This window comes from Protomyctophum parallelum, assembly GCF_964188405.1.
Source record: "Protomyctophum parallelum genome assembly, chromosome: 1".
In the NCBI taxonomy this organism is placed as follows: Eukaryota; Metazoa; Chordata; class Actinopteri; order Myctophiformes; family Myctophidae; genus Protomyctophum; species Protomyctophum parallelum.
In genome coordinates this window covers 23167190-23194394 of record NC_139697.1, presented here as the reverse complement: position 1 = coordinate 23194394, position 27205 = coordinate 23167190, and the positions used below count along the sequence as shown (strand labels likewise).

The 27205-nt window shown below is 42.1% G+C and overlaps 1 protein-coding gene across 2 annotated transcripts; it reads right to left on the bottom strand.

Moving 5' to 3' along the window:
• Window positions 1–596: 596 nt before the first annotated feature.
• kpna6 (karyopherin alpha 6 (importin alpha 7)) lies at window positions 597–21543 on the bottom strand. 2 transcript variants are annotated; one of them, XM_083787836.1, is made up of 14 exons: window positions 21421–21543; window positions 19156–19289; window positions 18508–18600; window positions 16625–16724; window positions 16411–16505; window positions 16187–16318; window positions 15395–15483; window positions 14939–15038; window positions 14336–14499; window positions 13724–13802; window positions 10746–10871; window positions 8389–8573; window positions 6604–6788; window positions 597–4490 (listed from the first exon to the last, which is right to left on the bottom strand). In XM_083787836.1, the coding sequence occupies exons 1-14, from the start codon at window positions 21422–21424 to the stop codon at window positions 4303–4305; spliced, it is 1674 nt and encodes a 557-aa protein (XP_083643962.1). In that variant the 5' UTR covers window positions 21425–21543; the 3' UTR covers window positions 597–4302. The 2 variants fall into 2 exon arrangements, with proteins under 2 accessions (XP_083643962.1, XP_083643963.1); XM_083787837.1 differs by having other exon boundaries at window positions 8446–8573.
• Between the last annotated feature and the right edge of the window lie 5662 nt (window positions 21544–27205).

Here is a 27205-nt window from a genome sequence, read left to right as displayed (position 1 = left end):
AGCTCCTTGCCGATAAAACTAAAAAAAAGTAACTGACCTATCAGACCTTCAACCGAGTGTGAGAGACTAATCTATTGTTGGCTGCGTGAAGATTGCCAATTACAGTCCAATGACTAAAGGAGAAAAACCTTAAGATTAGTATTTCACTCAGCCAACCAGCTTTGGTGAAATAACTTTTGACAAAAAAGTAAATGTCCAAATTATTATTTTGTCTTCCGAGCCAGGTGAGGAGTTTTGTGCCATTTTACATAACCATAGTTCTATCAGCGCATACTTTCTTTGCACACCAAAAGTAGAGGGGCTACAGCCCATGAGCAGCACTAGCTACGCTGCATTCTATACCTGATACTTTGTCCAACAAATTGAAACCTAATTGGACAGCCTGTAATTTGCAGTCCTCCCACAAAAGATTAGACAGCTAAGAGCATTGCGCCAGTTTAACACCAATAGACAGCAAACTGCTTTAGAGACCAGTATGCAATAATAAAGTCTACCTTTTTTTCTTCTTTTCAGACAATTAATTCTGATTAATTGGTTTTGATTCAATTCCTTATTTAGGTGCCCACATAAAGAATGCCACTTCTTGGAAGAAACAATGGCAAGCAATGTAACTTTTTAAGATAAGAAAAATAGAGCAGCAATGTTTTTGCACAAAATGTGTGCACATTCAAGTACAAATGAAAAGAAAAAAGTAAAGGAAAAAAACAAATCTATAAATCAAAGGGATACACATGAACCTCCAGTCTTTGTTGGTCGGATTGGCACTTTAGTGAATAGGAGTGCATTTTGTTTTCTTTCTCATAAATATAAATCTTTTTGATACATGGGTTCTTTTTAAAATTGCAATGCCACCGATCTGCTGTTCTTTGTAGAGCAAAGTGGACATGCAACTGAAGACTATAAATACTCCACATATAAGTGATGCAGAGTTTAGTTCTTGTTGCTCAATTTTTCATAATTTCACAAATGCCTTTTACCATTTAAGTCTGCTAGGAGCATACCGTACATGTTCTGTGGATGACATCTGTTGCAGCACTGGCATGTCATATGCCTGCCCGATCACCAAATGCTTCACACTTTGCAACATCTGACACTAGCATGCTCTGTACTGTACTGTGTTGAGAAGATGACAGCTAAAGTAAAACTAGAATACCAGAACAGATAAGACAGTAGATACAGGTGACAAATTAAAGGAAAAGCCAGTGTCTTTGTTGGTCTCTCTATTGAGAAACATATACCCTGGTGTTGGGTGGGACATGTACTGACTGAAGACTTCTGAAGATTGTTTTTTTTAAGCAGACGACACACTGGATTGGGCAATAGATGCACCATCAGTGATTTAGTTCAGACATCGTTGCAATTGCCTCTCTGTCAGGAAAGGGAGTCAACTGACAAGATGTACAGTTTGTAGCTTTAAATAACAAAACATTGCAATTTAATTTGTCACCCTCAGTATACAAATGTTCACAAGTCCTATAAAATTAAGGGAAGTTAAATGTTATCTATAAAGAAACACTAACCTGCTTATGACAATTGCATGACCATTTCATGAAAGGGTATTCAGCTGACCAATTGGTTTTAGAGTATAGCTCTATTTAAATGTACACAGCCCAATCCTCTGTGTATATAGTCAATGATTTATGGGCTTAAGCCAGTCTGTTTTAAACAGTCAATCTACAGAACATGAGCTCCCAGTCAGACTTGGATAGGGGACACAGTAATAGCATTAGTCGATCTCTTCCTCACACAGTGCTTGTCAGTCAAACATCACACTACCAGACAATTCTGAGCCATGAGCTCCGTCCACAACCCCTTCACGCTGATCCTGGAACAGCTCTGCCTGCGCCTTCCCCAGTGGTTTAGGGTCAGTTGAAGCAAACCTGATGCAGGATCACAGTTTACAGGGCAAATTCAAACCAACATTAAGTCATGTGGCTAGGGGCTGGAAAAGGCTTCCATAAAACACCAGGAGATTTTTGGATAGCCGGAAAACAAAGTTTCTTTATTAAACTCTTCTTCAAAGACAACGGGATAAAAAAAAGAAGAAATTGCCGTTGCTTTATGAGAGAAAAAGTGCAGTTTCCTTAACGAAAGTGCAATGATAAAAAAAAAAGCTAACTCTTTTCAAATTTCCGAGGTAACCGACTAACCGTTGAAATGTCAAAAATAAATAATCTTTGTGATTATGGAAGCCATTTCCACATTCTACTAGCCACTCATCTGTGTGAGGTGTGTGTACAGTGTCTGCTGGTGTTGTATGCAAGTGTGCATGAAGTGTGTGTGCAAATATATATATTCTGTACTAGAAGTTTCTGTTGCGGTTAGGCTTGTCACTTGTCTTAGAGAAATATCCCCAGCCAAATCCTGGCTGTTTCGAGACCCACGGGGAAAGAAAAAAAACAAAACAAGTGTGTGTCTCACACTTTCCTACCAGTCAGGCAGGCAGAGAAGGATAGGCTATATATCAATACCTAAACATATTACAATGGACCCATGCAACATCACTATCAGCTGTCACTTCCATTCCTCACAATACAGTGATGTAGAATGCAGAAGTTTAGATATCAACTCTAATTGCTAAACAAGACAGCACCACCACTACACTAACACTGTTAAATGCCAGTAAAAACCAACTACATATGGCCCAAAGCCTATACCTTTCCACTTTGCATGCTGCAACCACAAATATCGATGTTTTCTGCCTATTATCTCATCTTTCTGAGCCAACTATCTGCGTTTGGCCAGGGATACTCTGTGACTGTTAAGTAGGGTAATAAAACGCCATGCAAAAACCCTACCACATATGCTGGGGGGAAACAGGGGGGGGGTCGGGGCAGGTGGGTAGCAGCACAGGGCCTAGCTAACCAGCAGCAACTTTATTTACACCGAGATTCAATTTTAAATAAAAAATATAAGCCTCAAGTTGAGTTCCGACGTGAATGCACGGACCTCAGTGGACACCTTGACCCCACTCTAAATTATCATGATCCCTTGAAAGCCAAAGCCAATGTAAACCAGAATTTGCCTGGAGAAGTTTTAGACGTAATGTGCTGCGGTTGGATCCTTTACCCCCCAGCTATGCATTGTATAAGAGTTAGATGAACACTTCATATTTCAATTGTATCGTTGTTAATAACACAGCACACGACGAACATTAGATCTCTATACTATATCAACCTCGAAAAAAACCTGGATATTTTCATTTTTATATCAATTCCAATATGTCCCCCTCCCACGACGCCCAATTCATTCCCTTTCTGAAATCTCGTTCAGATCCCTTCCTATGCCCACACCATTTCATTTTTTTTGTTAGTTTTCTTTTTACGTTTTGAAGCCACATGCTTCTTATCTTTGATCCCCACACCCCGCCATTTGACTCAGTCCTCAAACAAAAAATTAAAATAAAGAGGGAAAGAGGTTAAACATTGCAAGATGGCAAAAACAATACCTGCTGTAAAAGTAAAGTGTGTGTGCTGTCTGCCTGGTCTCCTACTTTCTAGTCTTAACCGGAGCCTCAGTGTCCGGGCTCTCTGGATTAGATTCTGAGCCGAAAAACAGTTGCACATCAATACAGGGGAGTGGGGGGGCTCGAACTAAAAAATAAAGCTGATAAATAAAGATGAGGGAAAAAACTATAAAACGAAAGAGCATAAAATGTTACAAGATTATTATCTCTTTTAATTGCACTAAGTCAGACTGACATCAATAGCTGGGCATATTTTACCTCATGAACCCCTGAAAGCATTTTTTGTGTTTGTTTGTTTGTTTCATGGGTCTGCATGGGTAATCCAATGTCCCACTGGGGAAAACAAAAAATAAAACTGAGGGAAAATATAAAGATATTGACCAAAAACCATCATTCCCGCTGAAGAAAGAATCTCACGGGTATGAAATGGTTGGAAGATGTCTCTATGTGCGTTTAGTTTTAAGCCAGGACACTCACTTTGGGCTTTGAGGTGATTGATTCCTCCAATAACCATATTGTTGTTTTTGAGTTTGTTTCCCTCCCTCTCTGCTTTTGCCTACAGGGTTTGCGTTCTAACGAGACGTTGACAGGTCTGTGCTGCTCTAGCAGCAAGCGCGGGACAGATTCCGTAGGCTGGAGAGCAGGGTGAGATTTGGGGAGTTTGGGGGGGTAGAGAGTGGTAGACGCCTAGACGAGAAAGAACGCATGGAGATATGACTCGGGCATCTGGGGGCCCCACACTTCTCTAGGGGGGCCCCCATACTTCTCAAGAGTATGGGGAGGGGGGGATTGGTGGTTGGGTTTTGGGTGGGTGGAGGAGGGGGAGAAAGGGTGAGTTATAGCTGGAAGCCATCCATGGGGGCCTCTTGCTGCGGGAAAAGGAACTGCTGGTTAGCCTGGTCTACTTGAGGCGCCAGGCTGGGGTCTTCTTCCTCCACGCCAAAGTAGTGCTCGATGAGGTCGAAGGCCTTCTGGTAGATCTCCTGGTTGTCGTGGCTCTGGAGGAACTCAATCTTGTCCAAACCTGAGCAGGAGGATGTGCGTGCAAACCATTAAATATATGCAATCTGGAACTTAGTTTATCCCAGTGTGTGTGTGTGTTAAGGCTGTACCCTAGCCCTTATTTTAGGACTCGAACTTCGGCAGGAATTTCCGAGTGAACATTCGGACCATTTGTTTCTAATGAATTAAAAAAATAACAGTCTCTGTGTTACTCTCTCGGTTCCGCACTGCTGTACTGGAGAAGTATATAGCACTTTCGGTTCTGTCGAGGGCAGCTCAACACAGCGCAGCGAGAGAGAGAGAGAGAACTAACCTTTTTCTCAAATTGTGCGATCGTGGGAGAGGCCCCGAGAGTTCTCCCTGAAAAATGTCTAATATTGCAGCCCGTTCCATCGCTGTTGCGGCCGCGCGTCGCTTCCTCCTCCCAACCGGCGTCACTTTTTCATCCTCCCGTTAAGCGACGCCCGGCCGTCCTGTCGTGGGGCCCCCTGTTTTCCCCCTCTGAGCAGCGCAGTGTCGTGCAGGCATGCGCTGCAGAATTAGAGCAGATCTACAAGCTCACAACGCTGCACAGCACGACACGTTGTGAGCTTGTAGATCGGCCGCGCCGCCGCACAACGCAGTCGAATTATACACAGTACACACAATGGATGGAAAGTTGGAAACCAAACATAAACAAGCTGGACACATGTATGTAGTTGAGTGCACTGCACAGCCGCTTTCCCTCACAAAAAAAACGACTTGTGTGTGTGTGTGTGTGTGTGTGTGTTTGTTTGTTGCTGATTGGCTGCCGGGAGTGCAGGCCATCACCAAATGAATGTGCACAGGGGATTTTGGAGAGGGACAGCACAACAAGGAGATAGACATAACTTCTGACAGGAATGCACTAGAAACTTACTTTTTTTGACATGCTCATAGTCATATCACATTCTCGCCGAGATATATTTTCGAGTTAATAAAAAATAAAAAATATTTATTTTTATTTTAACCCTCTTATGGCCACCCTTAATATCATCTTATTGTGCCTTAGGCCAACTTTGGCTGACTTTTTGAATGACTATAGAATAATGTGCGATATGACCACAATGTCACGAAATATCTCATTTTAAAGCTGCACATCTCTAGTTTACACCGGAAAAAATATGTTCCTAGCATGTTCCTTCGTTTACTTATAAGCACTTTAGTACACCTTGGTTTGACTTATCACTGAAACCAAGGTCTACTAAAAAGCTTATAAGTAAACGATGGAACAAGCTATAATCATAATTATTTTTTCATTGTAAAGTAGTGACTTGGAGCTATAAAATGAGACATTTCATGACATTGTGGTCATATCTCACATTTTTCGATTGCCATTCAAAAAGTCGCCAAATCTGGCCAATGCTGGCCAATGCCCCATTTCTTAATTCGTCATTTTAATGCAATAAGAGGGATCAGCGATCTAAATACAATACATCACGTTTTACTTTCGATTTCAAAGTAATACCCAGAAGTTCCACTTGATGGCAGTAACGTTCCATTATTCTGATTTTGACAAAAGTGTTAAATCTGGCTAAATCACTTCCTGTCAAACGAGGTAAACAAAGGAAGCTAATTTGACCACTAGCTTATAGCTTGGCCGTCCGGATTGCTAAACTAACATTAGCTTTGTCATAACTTAGTCAGATTAAGCTTAAAAACGGCCAGGAACATCCCAAAATATCACATTTTTTGCCGTGGATCACATAGAGACGGCGCGCGTGCACGATAGTGCACGATCGCGCGGGTTTCGGCCGGTTTTTGGTAGATTACATAAAAATAATTAAAAGAATGTCAAACAATTGCAATATTTTGTTATAAAAAGACATACTGACAGGGCAGTACGTCTACTACGCAGATAACGTCATTGGCTTGGAGGGATTTGTTGATTTACTACGTCAATTAACATGGCAGTCTATGGGCTTGACGTAGTCTTGGCATTCAGGGGGTTAAAAAAAACGAATGGTTCAAACCCATTAATTAAGATTCGAGTGCCAACCCTAACGAGCGAACATTCGAACCTTGAATGTTTGGGGACAGCCTTAGTGTGTGTGTGTGTGTATGTGTGTGTGTGTGTGTGTGTGTGTCTGTGTGTGTGTGTTACTAGGGTTAATTACCATATGCCTCCTCTATGAGGCTGCAGTAAGGGTTGACTCCAGTGCCGTTGTTCTCCTGCTTGGCCTCCTGCTCTCCAAGTCTCAGTATGTTCTCCAGCCCGTTCAGAGCCACCTGCACGATCTTGGAGTCCATCACGGTCAGCAGGTCACACAGGGGCTTGATGCAACCCAAGTTCACCAGGTACCTGCGTGCAGACACGCACACACGATCAGTATTTCACACGTGGAGACAGAATCCGATCATACGGAGACAATTTGGCGAGAGGACACATTGCTCAGATGTGTCCTGTGACATTCCGCCGTAATTCAATCTGCTCAGGCGTTTTGCAATGACAACACGTACACGCATGAGCATGAGAGAGTGCAACAAACCATGTGCAACCCAGATTCGGCACAAGGGACTAAATACATTTCGTTCCTATGCCACCAAAATGTGCAACAGTCATTAAGACATGTGAATCCCTTGACTCCTTCAAAACTGCTCTAAAGGGGCACCTACGGACGTCTGCAATTCGAAACTGGCCCCCGTAAAATCTGAATCCCCCACCCACCCCTTTTCCCCCTCACTGTATATGTTTCTCTAAACAAGTGTAATGCTTTATGGTGTCGTCCACTCACAGTTAACAGTTTTTTTGTATCGAGTTGTACTTGAAATGTACTGTCATTCTGAAAACTGTTAATCAATCAATCAAAAGTACGCACATATTACACACACAAAGTTCAGAAGCAATCTAATGTCTCTGGACAGGAATTCTTATGTGATTTCAAGTGATTCACAAAGTTAGCGATTCCAGCATCATGAAAAAAAGAAGAATATTCCTAAGATCTGAACTACCCGCTCCCTGATCAGGCCAATAAGAAATAAATAAACATTTGTTTTTTTTGTCTCTCATCAAAAATCACCCTTCCAGAAAGCAGTGTTAATAGCAGCGTGGCTTCCATATGGCTCTCTGACAGCAGGTTTTTGACAACAGTCATCTGTGACACTACAGGGGCGCCTGCCACTGTTTATTGTAGCGCTACAGTGCTACAACTTCAACACGGCACAGCATTTCTTGACAGAAAATAGCATCATAACATGTCCACGGTGGATTTTTATTATGAAACACATTATGAAACGATTTGCCGTTTGAAAGAGGATAATTCAAGCTTTCCCTACAGCTGCAATGTTGGTGAGTTTAACGTTGTTTAATACAAGCAGATACAATTTGGATGAATGGGCAGTCAATGGATGGTATTGCAACTCTAGATTCATCCCATTATAAAAAAATCTAGTGTTTCAAATTGCGGCTAGGTGAGCATAAGAAATGTGGCACTGGTCGCTCCAGAGGTACGGTACGGTACGGTACAGACAGACAGACACACCTTCAGAAAGACATGGAATAGAGTGGAAGACAGAATAAGGCAGGCAGTTCTCAACAGAGCTGTCATCTCACATAATTAATAACGAAATGTTGAGTGAAGGTTGAAAAGAGGAAAGGCTCATTTGTCAAATTCGATCTCGTCGTTAGCCCATTCTGGGCGGGAACCCATTTTGGTGTTAGCATTACGTTATGCTTTAGCTATTTAAAAATAGCAGATCTACAAGCTCATAGCGCGCCACTGAGTGGCGCGCTATGAGCTTCTAGGTCTGCCATTTTTAAAAAATCAAAGAACGACTGACATAGAAACATAGCTTTTTCAGAAAACTGTCAGGATGTGGAAGACATTTTTAGAATCTGATCTCAGGTCAGAATGGGTTAGTACATGGCGGTGTTCTGCGCAGAGCTGGGAGGGACGTCTGACCTGATCTGTTCTGGGATCAGATCCGTTCTGGGATCAGAGCTGGGAGGGACGTCTGACCTGATCTGTTCTGGCGTTCCTCCAGACGTGGCGTTGGTGATGGCCCACGCCGCCTCTTTTCTGGTTCTGAACTCAGCCTTCTGCAGGATGTCTATCAGAACCGGGAAGATGTTGGCGTCGATCACCGTCTGGGAGGACGGCCAAAATAATAATAATGATAAAAAAAGAAACAGCATCAGCAACCTGTGTGTGTACAACATACATATAAGCTTGGCATATCTCTGCTGTCAGGAAGAAACCACCTAACTCCATTTTTCTGGAATTTAAGAAAACCTTATCAGTGATGTAACTAGGGTGCGTTTTGCGTCCAAAAACGCACTTTATAGTTTTGGGACGCAATAGACCATCAACCTGTGCGTCCATGGGATGCACTACTGTACTCCCACTGAAAAGAAATCGCGGGGGGGAAAATGCGGTAAAACAATAATCTACGGAAACGATCATTTTGTATGCCCACATCCGACCTCATCCTATGTTATAAAAAATAAAATCCCTGTAGAAATCGTTGTAGAACCACTAATTTGTTGTAACTACATTGTCAACACAGCGCGCCGCCATGTTGCTCAGGCGAGCTCTGACCGGGGAGCGGAGCGCTCCGAGCGCAGCCTCTAGAGTAGACTAGAGCCGTTTAGAGAGAGAGTGACGACAATTGAGTGATCAGTGACGCTTGCAGCCCGTTGCAGCCCCACGAATAAGCAGTGAACGGAGATGTCGCAACTCTCTCAACTAAACCGCGCTGCCTCCGACAGAAATATTTAGGGGAACATGTTTTAGCGTGACAAGCAGACCCGATTCACAAACAGACAATGAGTCACTTTAAATGAGCTGTGCTGCAGTGCATTAAATGCACCATACTTAAGCTCACTGATTGCACCACATTATTATTATTATTTATATATTTTACATTATTTTGGTGCCATTATATTATTTACTGTTCTGCATATGTTGCACTGTTGTGTTGTTCTGTTTGCATACTTTGCACTGTTGTTGCAAACATCTTTGCAAATATTAAAGTTTTCAGATTTGGAATTGTATTCACTTCTTTCATACATTTCTACATGAATATAACCACATTATAACAATCAAAAATGAAATGATAGTTTAATGCTGCAATTTGTAAAAATGACAAAATGTGACTGACAAAACGTCGCTGAAGTGGGACTCATCAAATGTCCCTGGGACTCATCTACAAGACCATCCCTGCATCCTGGGACTCATTACATTGGAAACCTAATTACATCACTGCCTTATGTTTTTCAAACAAAGCAATACTGCCTCAAAGTTGGTATTGCGACTTTATAAATTGTCAATTACTTACATGAGAGGTGGTGAAGTTAACCCATTGACGCCTGGTGCAACGTATACGTTGTTCTACCCTTGATGCCGGCGCGCTCTCTGTGTCTCATCAGCTATTGCTATCCATGTAGCAACATAACTATATTTTTTTTAATCATCAGAATTTGAAGGTTTTCAGAAACCTTAGGTCAGGCCCTAGAAGGCGTTCCCAGATTCGGCCTCAGGCATCAATGGGTTAACTGCTTTAGCAGTGCTTTTTACAATTTTCATTGGTTCAATATTTTTTAACCAACAGACATAAAAGGGTGTTCAATAGCATTGATTTATTGAGAAAAACAAAAAGAATGGCAATGTTTTCTCCCGAAAATATGTATCAACAGCATTTTTTTGTAGCTGCCACTCTACCAAACAACTTCACAGGTGAGGCAAGAAACCCATGGTTAATAACACATAACTTAGACATTTTTAACATAAAGAGACAAACAATGCAAACAAAAAGCGGAGTAAGTATTCAAATTAACCAATCAATTACAAAAGACAAAACCGTAAAAAGATACACAATTAGGCCCCCGTTGCACGAGAACAGTATCCATAGAAAACGGCAAAATAAAGTATTGTTTGCCGGGGTCCTTTTAGACGAATGCAAATACAAATATAGCGACTAGCGATGTTGAATGTAAACGATGATGTAAACAAACAGCCTCGTGAAAGGAAGTAGAACGGAAGTGGTTCTTGTACATGTGTGCCTGGCATGGTGCCTCGTCTATCTGGAGGTCCATCACAGCCACCTGGCATGAACTTACAGCACTTACAGTCATTACGGCGTCTCCGTGTAAAAGCTGAATAAACAAAATGACGCAGCGGGCCTTTGACGTTTTCTCTGGAGCCCGTTTCCATCTAAAAGTGGTCTTAAGATAAAAAAATTCACATCTGGGTACTTTTCTCCAAGACAGAACTGTGAAGTTCAATGTCGACTACATTTGGGCTATAATTTGTCTCGTCACCTGTATCTGCGCCCTGTTCCCCGCCGTGATGTTGGAGATGGTCCAGCACGCCTCCTTACGGATGGACTCTTTGGCGCTGCTGAGCAGGTGCAGCAGGCAGGGCAGGGCGGAGCAGTTCAAAACCACCTGTACGCAGGGCGAGAGACACCGGCTTTTGAACAGAGGCCACACTGACGGGTTTCACTGATCGATTTATTATATTTGTATATACTGTAGGCCAGGGGTCGGCAACCGGCGGCTCTAGAGCCGCATGCGGCTCTTGAGCACTCCCCTGGTGGCTCTGTAGCATTACAAAAAAATCGATGAAAATGTATAAAGTTTATTTTTTCACATTTTTATTTTTCATTTATGGTTTCTGTAGGAGGCAAAACGTGACAGAAACATTCTTAAGTTTCCCAAATTTGTAAAAATGTGTAGAATAAATATTAAGTTTCAATAATGTCAACTAAAATTCGCGTCATAGCATGCGACGCATGCTGCGCGCCAGACACTATTATAAACAAACCGGTGGGTGTGTGAGGCTGGTGCCAGCTGCTACGCTATGGCTTCTACAGGGAGAAAAAGAAAGATAGCAGACGAAAACAGAGGATTTAACAATTCGTGGACAGACGCTTATGCCTTCACAGCCAATGCAGATGGATTTCCTGTATGCTTGATCTGCAGTAGCCCATGACGCAACAGCAGCCTGTTTTCGCAATCGCAGTCCAAACGTGTATATAAACATTCCGATTTCAAATATAAGGTCCTCGCCACATGTGCCACGGGGGTTAGAAATTTGCTGGTACCGTGATTAGCATTGCTGCATCCCGCGTTGTTTAATAAAAAGCATTTTTATCCGAGCGCCCCGGCTACTTTTCTCAAACGGGGTTGGGAAATCCACAGTTGCACACCGGTTGGGGGCGCGTAGTTGAAAGCCAATGGCAAAATAACAGCTCGGATAAAAATGCTTTTTATTAAACAACGCGGGATGCAGCAATGCTAATCGCTGTACCAGCAACATTTTAACACCAGTGGCACACGTGGCGAGTACTTTATATTTGGAATCTGAATGTTTATGTACACGTTTACAATGTAAATGTAGCGATTGCGTAAAACAGGCTGCAGTTGCCATGACGCACCATGGCTAAATCTGCAGTGACAAACTTATCAAACAATAAATAAAACGTGGCAAGCCGTTCAGACGGTGACTACAGTATATGAAGGAGTCATATAGACGTTGAAGGAGTCATATAGACGTATTATCTCCCGTGTTGCAACGAAACTATAGCAGCAGCCAGCATGAGTGGTGGAGTTTAAAGCTGGATCCACTTCTTAAAAGTTAGTTTGCTGACTTTGCTCCCTTCTGCTTTCTTCAGCAGTTCTGCGACTGCAACAGCCCTCTTTCTCTCATTCATGCAAACTTAGCATGCTTTCCCTGGAAATGTCTTTCAACGTTACTTTTTTATTGTTTGATAGTTTGTCACTGCAGATTAATAAGCATACAGGCAAATACCGATATTGTAAACCTCCCAAAACACGACACACTTGTGTGGAAAACATGGAATGCTCTTCCAGACAATTACGGAAGCGCACTCGCCTATATTAGTTTGCATTGCACAGTGCGCTCAGTGCGCTATTTCCGAACGTGCCCGTAATGAAAGTTAAACCATAGCGCACTTTTTATTTTGATAGATAGGCTAATATCCACTTGCAGCCCTTTTGTCTTCATTATATAAGCATTTTAAGGCTTAAATTGTTTTGCGGCTCCAGATAGATTTTGAATTATTTTTTTTGGTCGAAAATGGCTCATTCAACATCTTGGGTTGCCGACCCCTGCTGTAGGCTAAAGTGATCTCTTCACATTAGGTACAGCAATTTTACCTTTTGATTTGTACATGTGTCCTCTTGGGAGTGTCATAACCCATTTAGGCCAGACATCGAAATTTTAAATAAAGTCTCCGGAAAGAATACATATTCAAAGATTTGTGCAGCATTTTCACGATTTTTCAAAAATAGCAAACCTACAAGCTCGTAGCGCGCTATGAGCTTGTAGATCTGCTATTTTTCAATAGCTAAAGCATAACATAATGCTAACACCAAAAGGGGTTCCAGCCCAAAATGGGATAATCTAGTAGCTATGAATCCAGGAACCTGTGTCTTGTTTGTATGTGTCCATTTATGACCAAATATGGAGATCAGCAATTGTTCCACACAGTATGTATGCAGCACAGCTGTCAGTAGGCTACTTGAATACAGCAAACGAGGCCAACTGCCTCATTACAAATGGCGCCTACAAGGTGAACCGCATCCAAATCAAGTTAAACAGCCATCTGTTTCTGGAAACGTTTTCCACTTGCCTTGGGGTTTCCTAGCCATCTCTATCAGCTATACACGCTCTCAGAGCAAAGCCTTTCATATATTTGAAAGCCAAGTCATTAAAAACAAATAAGACAATTAACTAAGGGTTTATACTATAGAATACAAAGCCATGTGTCATGCCATGTGTGTTTTGATGTTAATGTTATGGTTTTAGTGGAGGCCAGCTACATTGGATATTTGATCCATATAATCATACAGAGGATAAATGTTAATATTGCGGCTGTGGGTCAAATGGGGTGGTTCACTGCTATGCCACATGTGGTTGTAAAAGCAGCATGTGTCCTAGGATGACACAGTTGTAGTACAAATTAATGTGTTAAATCATGCATAGACATAATCATAGCCTAGGGGCATTTCTACATCTCCAGAGTAGTGTACATTGAGATAAGCTTGAAATGTAGTATTCCGTTCAAACCACTTAAAACCCTATATACTGTTGACCAGTGTCCCCCAGGGGTCTATAGTTAGTCCCCTCTATAGCACATATAAAAGCACCGCAGTGCAACACATTATGAGCTGCTATTCTTTGCAGAACATTTGCATATTATGATATATCCATAATAACAGGGATTTTAGGGTTCATGTGGTTAAAAAAGAAAAAGAAAAGACAAACCACTCACCTGTGTTTGGATGTCATCTCCAGTGACGATGTTCCCTACAGCTCTCAAAGCAGGGGATGCCACCTTATAGTCCGTGTGCCTGCAGAAAGGTGGGTTAATTAAAAGGATAAATACATACTAGAGTCCCGATACTGTATCGGTATCGGATCGACCCTTATTTGTAATATCGGGTCATATCGGTATCGGTGAATATGCCAGTCTAGCCACCGATCCGACACAGGGGTAAGGGGTTCGACACTATGGCAGGTAAATAAAATGTTGGGACATGTGGAGTTTGCTTTGGTGTTGCCCAAACGGCAAGTGCACATTTGATTGAGGAGTCTGCTATAAACACAACACGAGATATATATCTAGAAACACAGCATGAGATCCCGACACTGGTATCGGCTAACACAGAAATTGTGTTATCGTAAAGCGAAAAATCGGGACATCCCTAATACATACACTAATCCCTTATGAATTTGGCTCATTGTATACACAGTACAATGAGCATGAATCATGACTTGTTGTCTCACACAAGCCTAGCCGGGAGTCACCACATTGTCGACTCATGTGTCAACAATGTACTGCCTCTCAGGCTGAGAGAATGTCACACTTTGTCGACTGACTCACATGAGTAATTCTACGAGGCGCCTGCACACGCCCGAGTCAATGACGGCCTGGATCTTGTCGTTGGGTCCGTCTGAGAGGTAGGACAGAGCCCAGCAGGCGTCCGCCAGAAGGTCGGGATCACTGCTGAACAAGAGCCTGGAAAGCACTGGCAGACAGGGAGACACCTAGAGGAAACGCAGATAAACAAACGCATGTTAATATATTATGAAGACAAACATGACAACCTGTCATTACTTCCAAGAAAATACAAACATTTCCTAAATTGTCAAAAGATTTAAAAAAAATAATCAATCGACAAGGTTGAAACACATTGATTACAACACAACTAATCCTTATGGGACATTAACAGCAGAGAAGAAGCAAGAAAAAAATGCACTGATCCAAAACATGACATTTATGAGTCGTGTTTACAAGCGACAGAATGCTACTTAGTATACCTTCAAATAGGACATTATTACAGGCCGACTTATTAGATAATGAACTACTCAAGGCACGTGTATAGCTTGACAACACCATTATTCTGGATTTTAAAATGTGGTTATTAAAATAAATGTTTTTAGATGGGCTTCCATCATCTGGTTTCAATGTCATGTTGGACCACACCTTCTCAAAGACGGGCGGGGGGTTCTTCCCTCTGCAGAGGTTAGATAGAGCCCACACTGCATTCCTTGTCATGGTCAGTCTAGTGGATTTGGTCAGAAGCCTGGGGAATAAAAGACAATTCATGTCGAGGTCACACACACATTAAAGGTATATTTAGTGATTTCACTTAATTCAAATATCACTTATTTTTTTGTTTTGTTGTGATAATCCTCCCTACTATAGAGTGTGCTGGCCATATAAGGAGTTCCTCCCTGTCCCCAGTTAACCCCTGGGGGTCAAAAAACCTTAGGTTTCGTTTTTGACTCTCTATCCTGATTGGACGAAAGGCTGGGTCCCACAGCCAAAAACGAAACCTAAGGTTTTTTGAGTGAAATCACTGAATATACCTTTAAATAAAACTCACCAGTTAGAGGGCTGCATGAGTGGCATGTCAAAACTGGCAGATAGGAGACTTACATTAATAGTGGTGGAAGGATATTGCAGTTTAGCACGTAGTCTCTGCACACAGCGCTGTCTCCTGCAATATTACCCAAGGCCCACACAGCCTTAAGAAAAGACAGAAAGAAACAACATATGATATACTGAATGTACAGTATGTACGTAACTGTATGTATGTACAGTATATGTGTGTATATATATAAAAATAAATCTTTCCCCTTTTTTGGTCGTAATGCCAATTCCCCAATTTTCCTCACAGATGTTTAGTCTGTCACTGCCAATCCCTACAGTTGGTCATGTGGGAAGGTGTAGACAAACACTGTCTCTACACATGAAGTCGCCAGCTGTTTCTTTTCACCCGACAGTGAGGAGTTTCAAAGGGAGGGCGTCACGTGTGGAGGAACACGCTATCCCTCCTAGTTACACTCCCTGAACAACCTGTAAAAGTCTATTCATACTCCAGTGATAAGGTGACCACTGAAACGGTGGTTAGTAAAACAGAGATGTTTTCGGGTGAGTCACTTATCACCACGGCGTGACATCATGTTGTAGTTTTCCCAACCACCGTGGTGGTCACCTCATCACCTAAAACTGGAGTATGAATAGGGCTTTAGAGTTGCTAGTGCAGCGACAGATCAGGCACAGTCAAACACGGCAAATTTTGTTTGATGCCCATGTGTTAGTCCCCGTTGTGGTGGGCAGGAATTTTGCCCCTGTGCCACCTGGACACATTTGATCGTACGAGCTGTGTTTTTCGTTTCATAACTAAAGTGAACAGTAGTGGCCAAACCAACGTTCCCTCTGACTGACCTGTTCCTGGACATCTTCAAAGTCTGAGTTAAGGAGTTCTATGAAGATGGGCACTGCCCCAGCCTCAATCACTGTCTTTGTCTGCATGGATGTGCCTGAGGCTATGTTAGTCAGCGCCCAAGCTGCCTCGAACTGCAAAGAAATGGTGAGAAAGACCTTTCAGAAAAAGATTGTTGACATTTATACAAACAATAAAAATAAATAACCATTAACCGAGCGCTGACCTGTAATGTGCAGTTGATGCTCTTCTTGAGGAATTCTACAAACCTCTCCACTACTCCTGGTGTGTTTATCACCTCATCGATTGGTGGGTTGGGTTCTGCACACACAGACAATACAAAATGTAAGACTGCATCCATCTACACTACAGTACACATGTTCGTTTGGCCTCAGTTATTACTAATAGAACGAAAAAGTAAAAATTTAGCCTAAACGTACCTTTGGAAAGTAGTTTTCTGAACTTTTGTGTTGTGGTGAGTTGGAGCTCTGGGTCCTCTGAGAAAAGCATCTCAACCATGTCTCTGGTAATAACTCCTTCCTGAAAGACAGCACAAAAGCACAGGCGATCACAACACTACAATCAACCATCACACTCCATCAACACCACCACCATCAACTCAGCGTTCCAATCCACCGGCGGATTTGATTATTCCCCCCCCTTCTTTTAAAGCAGCAAATAGCAGATCTACAAGCTCTCTATATGCGTCTATTTTTGAGGGGTGCTAGCCTGTCCTATGTCCATCTTTGAGGGTTTGTGCAAAACGCAAACATTGAAGACAAAAGTGTGTAACCACAAACATTGAAGACAAAAGTGAGGACGCAAATTGTGATTGGTCAGAATGGGATGATGTATGATGATAAGAGCACCCCTCACTTCACACAGGTGTGATTTTTAAGGGGAGCTAGCCCCCCCTATATACAGCTTTTGTCACACGTCTCAATATTTGCCATTGACAATGAAAGGAGAAATTAGGTCAAATTTCCACCAAATATGACATAAATTAAACATCAAAACATTAAACGCCATTGACAATGAAGGAAAAATGTACGTCATATGTAGACGAGCAAATCAGCTAACCAATCAGAGGCATTCTCATTGGCCAGTATGAGATGATCCATGATGATGTATGATGATAAGAGTGCCCCTCACTTCACACGGGTGTGATCATTTTCACATCAATTCACTAAAGTAAGTATACACCACTAATTTAATTTAATCTGACTGGGTGGGCTCTGACTATACCCGTAGTCTGGTGACTACCGGAGAGACGGGTGACAGCCGGAATGTAGACGGCACCCGGGTGAGCAGTATGGGTTAGCGCCCCAGCCTGTGTCCTCCGTGAGGAGGAAGACCAACAAACCTCGGTGAGGCCCAAGGCCTTTAGGAGGGCCATTATAATACACCACTCCTGAATGGAGTGCCTGGTGCTGGGAGTCTGGTGCAACGCACAGGTCCTGGGCCTGGTGAGAGCAGGAGTGGACCTGGTGAGACGTAGGAGGGGCCTGAACAGGAGTCAACCCACAGGGCCTAGTCCTTCCACGCGCCAGAATTTGTTCTCCCAGTCCCGGCAGAGTAGTTCCGGAGCAACGGATTGTGTGGCCTTGCTCATTCCCTGATGGACTGATCGAGGGTAGCTACTGGGACGATTTGATCAACCCCGGCTGGGTCGCTTGAGTGAGGTATGATGATGTTGGTAGACGCTCAGGAAACATCACTGAGGATACGTCCCACGTGCATCCATGAGATGTATTTTTTTTTTTATTAGTCTAAATGATAATTTGCTAAGAAAGTAATAGATACTAGCAGGTCTATACTACACTGAATTTTAGCTAGGTCTCGAAAATATTTTCCAGGGAATTTTATGCGACAGGGTGGGTGCAGTCAAGACCAAGGGAACCCTTTTTGGTGTTATAACCCTTCTGGACGGGAAACCCTCTTGGGGTTCTGTACAGTATGTATTGTACAGTATTAAAAAATTTAAAATATTTGATGCCAGTAATAGTATATACATTTTTAGAATCGGCCTCAGTCAAATGGGTTAAAACATGCTGCTGCAGGCTAGATGATGCTGATTAACAAAGCGGCTTCCATCTGATACAGTATGGTGCATCTGAAAACACTGATCCCTGCCCAGGATTACTTTATGAGAATCTAAACAGCACATTCTGCAGTCGTCACTTTTGATATACAAAATTGTACAGAACATTTGGCCCACTTTGTCATGTTCCCTGACTGGAAAGCTTCCAGGATTTCCAGGAATGCGTGGGAACCGAGTCAAGTGAAAAGTCTATGTCGTGTGCCGTGATGTAATAAGACTCACTGTTAATGGGGAGGTGGGGTAGGAATCCACCAGTGGACTCTCAAACATGGCTGCCTCTTCATTCAGAACATCCACGTTTCTCCTCTTGAAGAGCTGTGATTAAAAAGCGTGTCAGAGCCCACCCAGTCAGATTAAATTAAAACACGAGTATTAACAGCACAGGAAGAAAGTACAGTCAAAGGTAATGCTAAAGGATAGCACAAAACGCCTTAGGGGCTTGTTTCCATTGTACTCAATTAATCAGTAAAATATGTATACAATACATAAAACATTTGGGGTAGAATCACAAGGTATATTTACAGAGAAAGGAGGGGTGGGGGGGAAGGATTCTACTATCAAGATGTCCAAGGAGTTAAAACTACGTTAACTTGTATTTTGAGGGCAGGAATCATTTTAGGTTAGTTTTGAGAACCTTTATGTCTTTTGGTAGGTCATTCCATTTTTTATTAGATTATTAAGTCTGAGGAAATCATCATTATTATAGCAACATCAATCCATCATAAAATAATAGAGCTTAGCAAAAACAACTTTTATCCACTTGATTCTTGATAATATTCCTTTCACTGACTTGACATACATATATATGTAGGGATTTGAAAAGAAAATAATTGTTCAGATTCAGTATTTCATATTTTCTGGACCATATACCTGTTGTTCTCGTTTTTGTTTCCTGAGCTGGATGCCCTCTTCTTCTCTCCTGCGCCTCATCTCCTCTGGGTTCAGGGCTTTGTTCTTGTAGCGGTTCATCCTGTAGTTGTCTTTGGCCGGACTGGTTGACGGCTCTAAAGCATCAGACAGACAGACAGACAGACAGACATCAGGGTACTGATGCTGATGCAGATAGGAGACAAGGAGGGAGGAGGAGTATTTTGTTCCAAAACAGTGCTTGCCGAGTACACAGAGAAGTGAGCAATCAATCACATTATTTTTTTTGCCAATGTAATTTTTCAGCAGTCCTGCATTAAGTGTTACCTGTTTTACATTAGGTTGAACATGTCACTGCACCAAATGCTAAGGCAATTTCAGTGTAATGTAACCCATAGTTGACACCAATATGTTTTGGGGGTTGTGAGTGACTGGATGTAGAAATCTCCCTTTGGGTCTCAAACTAATAATAGGTCATGCTGATGAAACTGGGTGGGTGCATAAGGTCTATAAATATTTGTTAGGGCTGGGCAATATATACTATAAGCATTGAATAAACAAGCTCATAACTCATAAGGAGGGACTGAACTGCTAAACAATAACCTAAAAATACCACACACACATGCACACAAACAGTAAAATGCCAGGCTATTCTTCAGCTGGTCAGCTGGCGGGCAGAACAAACGTATTTATTCAGTGGCGTTAAATCGCAGAGTTAGCATAAATCGGGAGCCCACACAGGACAAACCGGCCATTCTCAGCATTTGTGCAGTCATGCCACCAGAACGGGGCATGGGGCAGAGCCCTGAGTCACTGAAATCTGCCACTGGCTCTAAATGGTGCCAGCTAACAATGCCAAAGGACCGTCCTAACAGCAGGGCGTTCTGAGGTTAAATATCAACAACAAGCGGCGCAAATTGAGGTCATGATGATGATTTGGGGGGCATTCACACTTCAACCTTCCTAGGAAAAAAAAAATCAGCGCATGCGTGTCTAATTCGTCCAGATGGTCAAGCCACAGGCGTGCGGGGGGGCATGGACATAGGTTGTGGCTCTGGACGCCCCTGCTTTTGTTCCCTCCTTGTCGCTGAGCTGTCTGTAGCTGCATGTGTACACTACAAACTGGCCCTATTGGCTCTGTGAGACTGTGTAGCTCACAAATAGCTTGGCGGAACACTGTCATTTCAGAGAGATGAGACCCTGAACCTTGCAAGTTGTAACCTTCAGGATGAGGGAGAGCAGCAGCAGTGGAAGAAACATAAAATAATTAAGACAGGTTTTGTGGCAAATGGTCACCAAATCGTGGCACAACAGCATTATAAATAATGTACCCAAGTGGCCCCTTAACATTTTATTTGGTTACATGTATAGACTGAGTTAAAATAACTCAGGGTTTTGTCAGGTAGCATCCAGTCATTTATTGCTTCTTCAAGTGAGCCTGATATATATGAATCCTAATGGGTTCATTGAGCCTCTCTAGTTTGTATGGCTCATCCCCTTTCACAGTCCACTTCCTCCTGGGTGCTTCTGCGTTTTTTCCACACTAACAACAAGTCAACAACATGTTTAGGCTTTAGGACAGTGGTGCCGACAGACACATTCAACTGTTAACATTAACAATGCTGAACTGTGGTCACATCACTTACTCTACTGAAAATGAAAAACGTTGGACTTCAGCTTATGTTATTTTTTCTCCATCAGGCTCCACCATCATCCGTGTCACATGTCAACAAACGCCCACGCTGTATCTGTCTTGTGTGTGTCACACGCTGTCAGACAGTCTAATAATAATATTGTTCAATGCTCATTTAGCCGACTTCAATTTCACCACCTCGTCTCAGGAGTCCGAAACTACTGTAATAATTCAAAAACAAGTAAAGGAAAAAGGGGTACAGTAGTGGGGACGTCTCGTTTGAGCTCGAGGCTATGATGATGATCAGCTGAGCTAGCAGGCTAACGTCAATCCACGTTCGCCACCAACGTCAGGTTTAAGTTGAATTTTAATATTGGTTTTGTTGAACGTTGGATTTTGATATTCGATATATCAGCCTGATGATAGCAGTATATCCATTAATGACGCGCTGTTACGGAACACAGTTCGTCTATACGGTGTGTTCTTATGTCACAACTAAGAGCTAAGCTAGCCGTTTACCCGTTACCAAGCTAGCACGTTAGCCTAGCAAAACAACACATTTGACAACCGACGGTGGGTTTTAACCGAGACACGTATTTACACGTCTATATTCCTGGTGTATGTCCATTACTTACCCATTGTGTTTCAAGTACTGAGTTTTGTTGCTTACGACGACGTCAAAGGAATCGTCCTTTTTGTATTTTATCCTTTTTTTGTAGCGCTGCTCAAATCGCTCCTGAAAGCAGCAATATGTCGCGACGGAGGAATTACGGGGTGCGAGAGATGTCAAACATAACGGCAGTCGCACGCCGCCAGAGGGGGCCCAAGCTCCACGTATAAATCATAAATCCCCTCGTTTAAAAAGTCAACAACAAACCTTTTATCTAACAACTCTAACACAACCCATTGTTCTTTGTTTGTCCAATGTGACTGCACACTTGCTGCATCTGATGCCACAAATAAATACATAAATAAACATAGATGTTAAAGGTGATTATAGCTGACAACGTATTTCCATTAGTAAAAATATCCGGATCACATGTTCCACTGGGTGGAGTGAGTGAGTGACGGATGGATGATGACGAAAATAGCCGATCTACCAAACTCGGCTATTTGCGTCGCACGACACCGTCGTCGCACGAAGTATAAAATCAGGCTAACGCATAGCTGAAATCGTGTTCATGCCTTTCATATTACAACTCTGTGTTCATTCACCATTCATGAATCATGAACCTGGAATTGGGGGATTGCAATATGCACGCAGAAGTCTCTCTGGGGGTGTGTGCGCAGTCACAGTGTGCACAAGTGTGTGTGTGTGTGTGTGTGTGTGTGTGTGTGTGTGTGTGTGTGTGTGTGTGTGTGTGTGTGTGTGTGTGTGTGTGTGTGTGTGTGTGTGTGTGTGTGTGCGTGCGTGTGTGTCAGGGCTGTCAACATTGGAGTGTCAGAATTCAGGAGATTGGAGGGGGGGGGCACACCCCCAGCACCGTCACACAACATATAGACCGACAAATAGAAAAGGTTTACCAGTTGTCTAGCTAGGTGGACCGAGAGGCTAACATAAACTTTAGTAGTGTGTGTAATACAGTGCAAGGAATAAGTGCATTCGCCATCTATTTGAAAGAAGTCTGATTTAATTATGTTTAGATTTTCTCCAGTTTATCCTTACAATTGTGTCTGATTGTTAAATTACATTTTTGTTTGTGTTCCTCCTTAGGAATTAGTTTTAAGTTTATGCATATAAATCTCATTTGGTTCTAAAAATGTGTTTTGATTTCGATTTTTAGATGTATAATTGGCTTATAATTTGTTTTAAAACAAGGTTTAGAGTTTACCATAACTTTTAGGTTTTTAGTCTGATTTAGATTTGTTGAGATTAGGGTTAGGCTCTGGTGAAAGCAGCCAGTGGCAGGTTTATGACTATATAGCCCTCCCGTGGCTTCCTGTGAGGTTAGGTTTAGTGTTAGAGTTTAAAGTGACTTATTTGGTCTATTTTTTAAAACGATATGTTTTGGTTATTTTTAGTTAGTTTCCTCTATTTTTGCAGGAGCTCACTCAGGCATAAAGCCTCTTCTTCTATAGCCTAATTACATTTACATTTCAAAGTGTCTCGTCATGTTGTCCTCCTTGTTTAATTGTTTAAGGCTATTGGCCTATTTGGTGCTAATGACACCTTTTCCCCCTGTTGACTTGGTGTGGTGTCCCTTATGAGGCTATACCTGCTCATAATGTATAATAAGGGCTCATAATGTAATGATTTAAATGTAATAAAAACTCATAATGTAATAATCAGCGCATAACGTAATAACAGATTTTTCTATAATGTAATAATGTATTACATTATGAACGAACACATAGCAGCTCATAATGTAATAAAAGTTAATAATGTAATAATGGCCCATGTTGCTGAGAAAAGTCTTACACTGTCATATGTATTACCTCTGTTGACAAATGTAGACTTTCTATATGGCCCATATTGTTGAGAAAATCATACACTGTAATATTTATTAACTAGTGACAAAGGTAGACTTCCTTAAGGCCCATATTGTTGAGAAAGTCTTACACTGTCATATTTATTACCTGTATTGACATATGTACAAATATATCATAGCCAGTGATCAGTGTCATGATCAGTAGGCTATCATGTTACACGTATACATAATGTAAAGAGAAAAGCGACTAGTGACAGACACAAAAGAGCTGTCTGCAGCAACCTCTTGTACTCTACACTTTAACACTTCTACTTCACTCTACACTTACACACACACACACACACACACACACACACACGCACGCACGCACGCACGCACGCACACACACACACACACACACACACACACACACACACACACACACACACACACACACACACACACACACACACAAAAAAACATGTACATGCAGTATGGGAAAAAAGGGGGATAGATACATACATTGACGGACCCACTGACTGACTGACTGACTGACTGACTGACTGACTGACTGACTGACTGACTGTATGACTGCATGACTGACTGACTGTATGACTGCATGACTGACTGACTGACTGACTGACTGTATGACTGACTGTATGATTGACTGTATGATTGACTGTATGACTGACTGACTGTATGACTGACTGACTGTATGACTGACTGACTGTATGATTGACTGTATGACTGACTGACTGTATGACTGACTGACTGACTGACTGACTGACTGACTGACTGACTGACTGACTGACTGTATGATTGACTGACTGACTGACTGACTGTATGACTGACTGACTGACTGACTGACTGACTGACTGACTGTATGATTGACTGTATGACTGACTGACTGACTGACTGACTGTATGACTGACTGACTGACTGACTGACTGTCCCCTGCTGTGTTTCTTTCTACCCTTAAGTTTTGCATTCCTCCCTCTCCTTCCATACCTTTACTTTGCTCCCAGCCCTACACCCTTTCTCCTCATGGCCTGGAAAAGCCGTGTGCTCTGCATGCTCACAACCCCAGTGCTTTTTCTTAAATTGAATGTGACAGAGTAATACAGGAGAGGTGCATCTGCGGTCAATTTGCCAGGAGCAGGTGGAGGTAAATTACTGCACTGTATTGTGATGCACCATCGTCCTCTGACATGGGCCCCCGAAGGAGAGAGAGGAGGAGAGATATACATCAGAAAAGAAAAAGAAAAAACTTTAGGGGGCAGTGTTGTACAATTAAAATGTACACACTACACAGGATAGGATACATTCCATATTGTTGGGCATGCATGGCTTTAGCACCTCGTAATGCAATAAGGGCTCTTTTCCCTATTGGGGGCTCTTAGAGGTCAAACCAACTGTAGCGTTACCGAGATGCTTTCCCATGATTACAGATTTGTGTCAGACGAAGAGCAAAATATCATTCATAAGTCCTGACTGTCGAAGGGCAGCCTATATAGGCGTTAGTTTTCAGCTGAGCCATGCAAGGCTGTTGGAGCCAACAGCATTTAGCAGGTAAGCTGCTGACACAGGGGCTGAAACAAAAGACAGTGTTCTCCACTAGGATCAAATAACACACAAACACAGCAACACAGCAGACTATTCTGCACCACCGAGGTCGTACTTCCATGTACAGTACCAAGATAATTTCCCGCCAGGTTGTAGTTGGTGCTCACTGATCTGATCTCAACACCTTTGTTTCTTTTTGTACGACAAATAGTAAAAAGCTACAAGGTTTCACGACACATTCTGAACTATTATTATCATTATGTTTGGGGGGGTGGAAGGAATATGTTCGCCTATAAGATGACATGTGCAAAATAAGGACACCAACGTTAATGTGGTTAAAAATCAAAATATTATATGATTTATTATTATAATTTTATTTTTTTACTTTCTCATTCCAAAGCCTGCAGCTCAAACGGCAGACAATGGAGACAGACGGCAGATATCCATTATAGTCAATGCCACAGTGCAAAGACTGCCAGTAAAATGGAATCATAGAAGCGAGGCCTGGCATACGATCTATGTACTGTATAAAAGGAAGGTGTTGGAGCAGTTCAACCTGCAGGAGCAGAGGTTAATGGAAGCTTTCTACGTGCTAGGCAATACAGGTCACAGCTACTTGTACACAACCAGCTTCCAGTACGTGTTATCAACCCCAACTCCAATCCATGGGGGACAGCAGACAGACAATTTGACAGACAGTTGAATCCCTAATTCAGTTACATTGCAAATGATAATAAGGCCCGTTCGTTCGCTGAAATGTGAGTCCGCCTGGACTGCTTGTGGGACAAACAACATCTGCAAGGCTCTATTCGGAGTGTTTCTTTGGTGGACGGATAGAGAGTTGAGGGAGATAACACCACACAGTGTGCATAGAGGAATGTGTCACCATATGTGGGCTGAGAATGGAAGAGGAGAGATATGTCTTTATTGTAAAGTATAGTGTGGAACTCCCATTTAACACTGTCCCTTCCTTCTTGCTTTTACTGGTGCTGACTGTCTCTCTCACACTCACTCTCTCTATCGGTCTCCCTATTTCAATCTCTGTTGTTCACCCTCTCCTCACCTTTTTCCAGGTGGTGAGGTAGATAAGAAGAATGCTGAGTAGATGATTCTGCAGTATCATTCCTGTGTATCATCCCATCATTCCTTGCGTATGGGAGAATCGAAGGAACCGTTTGAAACCTTTCCATAGTTTTCCATCTCTCAAAATAGGGGCAAAAAAGAAAAGAAAGAAAAATAAACTAACAAAAAACAAACCAAAGTAAAGTAGTTCTCGTCCATCAAGCGATCAAATACGGATTTCGGTAAACAAACATAGAAACCATTCAATATTCAAGAAGAGTACAATTTTGTTTGATCTCATTCTCCCAACTAGGGCAAACTAGTACTAGCTGGCTGATAACCACTCTGTTTTAAACAGAACACTAAAAACTTTGTTACTCCCCAATGTTCATTAGGCCTATGTAGCTTTATTTTTTTGGTCATAGGAGGGATGGACCACTAACCTGGTTTATACTGCAAAGTGCAAATATGCTGGGCAGAGGATGCAACAGTGACAGTCAGCTGTTGCCAGAGAGAGAGAGAGAGAGAGAGAGAGAGAGAGAGAGGACTCACATCAGAAAACACTTAGGGACCATAGTGGAGTAGATGAAGCAAAGGGATCAATATAGCACAATTATTGTACACAGACAGTAATTGATGAACACATAGCCTGGGATACGTCCTGCTCGGTTCCCTGCTCTCTGAAGACTTACAAGCCAATTCCAGCCCAATCGAATGAACTCAATAATGCTTATTAAGTCCAAGTGCTTTTATTTAGCCGTGATGAAGGCCGGCCTTTTCTATCGAAGATTTCTCCAATAATTTACTCACAGAGTTTATAAGTTATGCAGAGCTTCAGCGTGTCTAATAGTTCCTGGATATCATATGATACCACAGCATCACATTTCCTTTCTATTTTCAGTAGCAATACTGTATAATTAAGCCGCTAGTAGATCAGACTTACTGAGCCATATCCTGACAATCCTATCACGGATATAGTGTTGATGATACAAAATTAAAATATATCAAAGGGGTAAGAAAACACAGAAATAAAAAGTTTCCTAGTTTGTTTATTTGCAATTTTGCATGGGTCTGTCCTTGTGGGATACCGCTGCAGAAACTGCTGACCAGCAAAGTATAGTTTCCTCAATTCAAACTTGCTGTTGCTAACTTTGTGTATGTTTCATTATAGGCTAAATCTAAACAGCTAAATCCAACTCCCGCAGAGTTACAAATGGATAACTTGTGTGGTAGGGAGCCATTCATTTACCCCATTTGTAGTTTAATTCTTTTAGATGGGACATATGTTATTTGGAGCTTTTAAGATTTCAAAGCGGCTTTTGAATATTGCGCTAATCAGAGCAATGGCCATTTGAAGTGTTAAACACTGCAGCAACACTTAGTTTTT

What these genes read in the sequence shown, in the direction of transcription:
- kpna6 (XM_083787836.1), bottom strand. An exon ending in AACAAAAACGAGAACAACAG is followed by an intron (nt 18,601 to 19,155) that starts GTATATGGTCCA and finishes TTTTAATCACAG; the next exon opens with CTCTTCAAGAGGAGAAACGT. An exon ending in CGCCTCGTAGAATTACTCAT is followed by an intron (nt 13,803 to 14,335) that starts GTGAGTCAGTCG and finishes ACCTTTCTGCAG; the next exon opens with GCACACGGACTATAAGGTGG.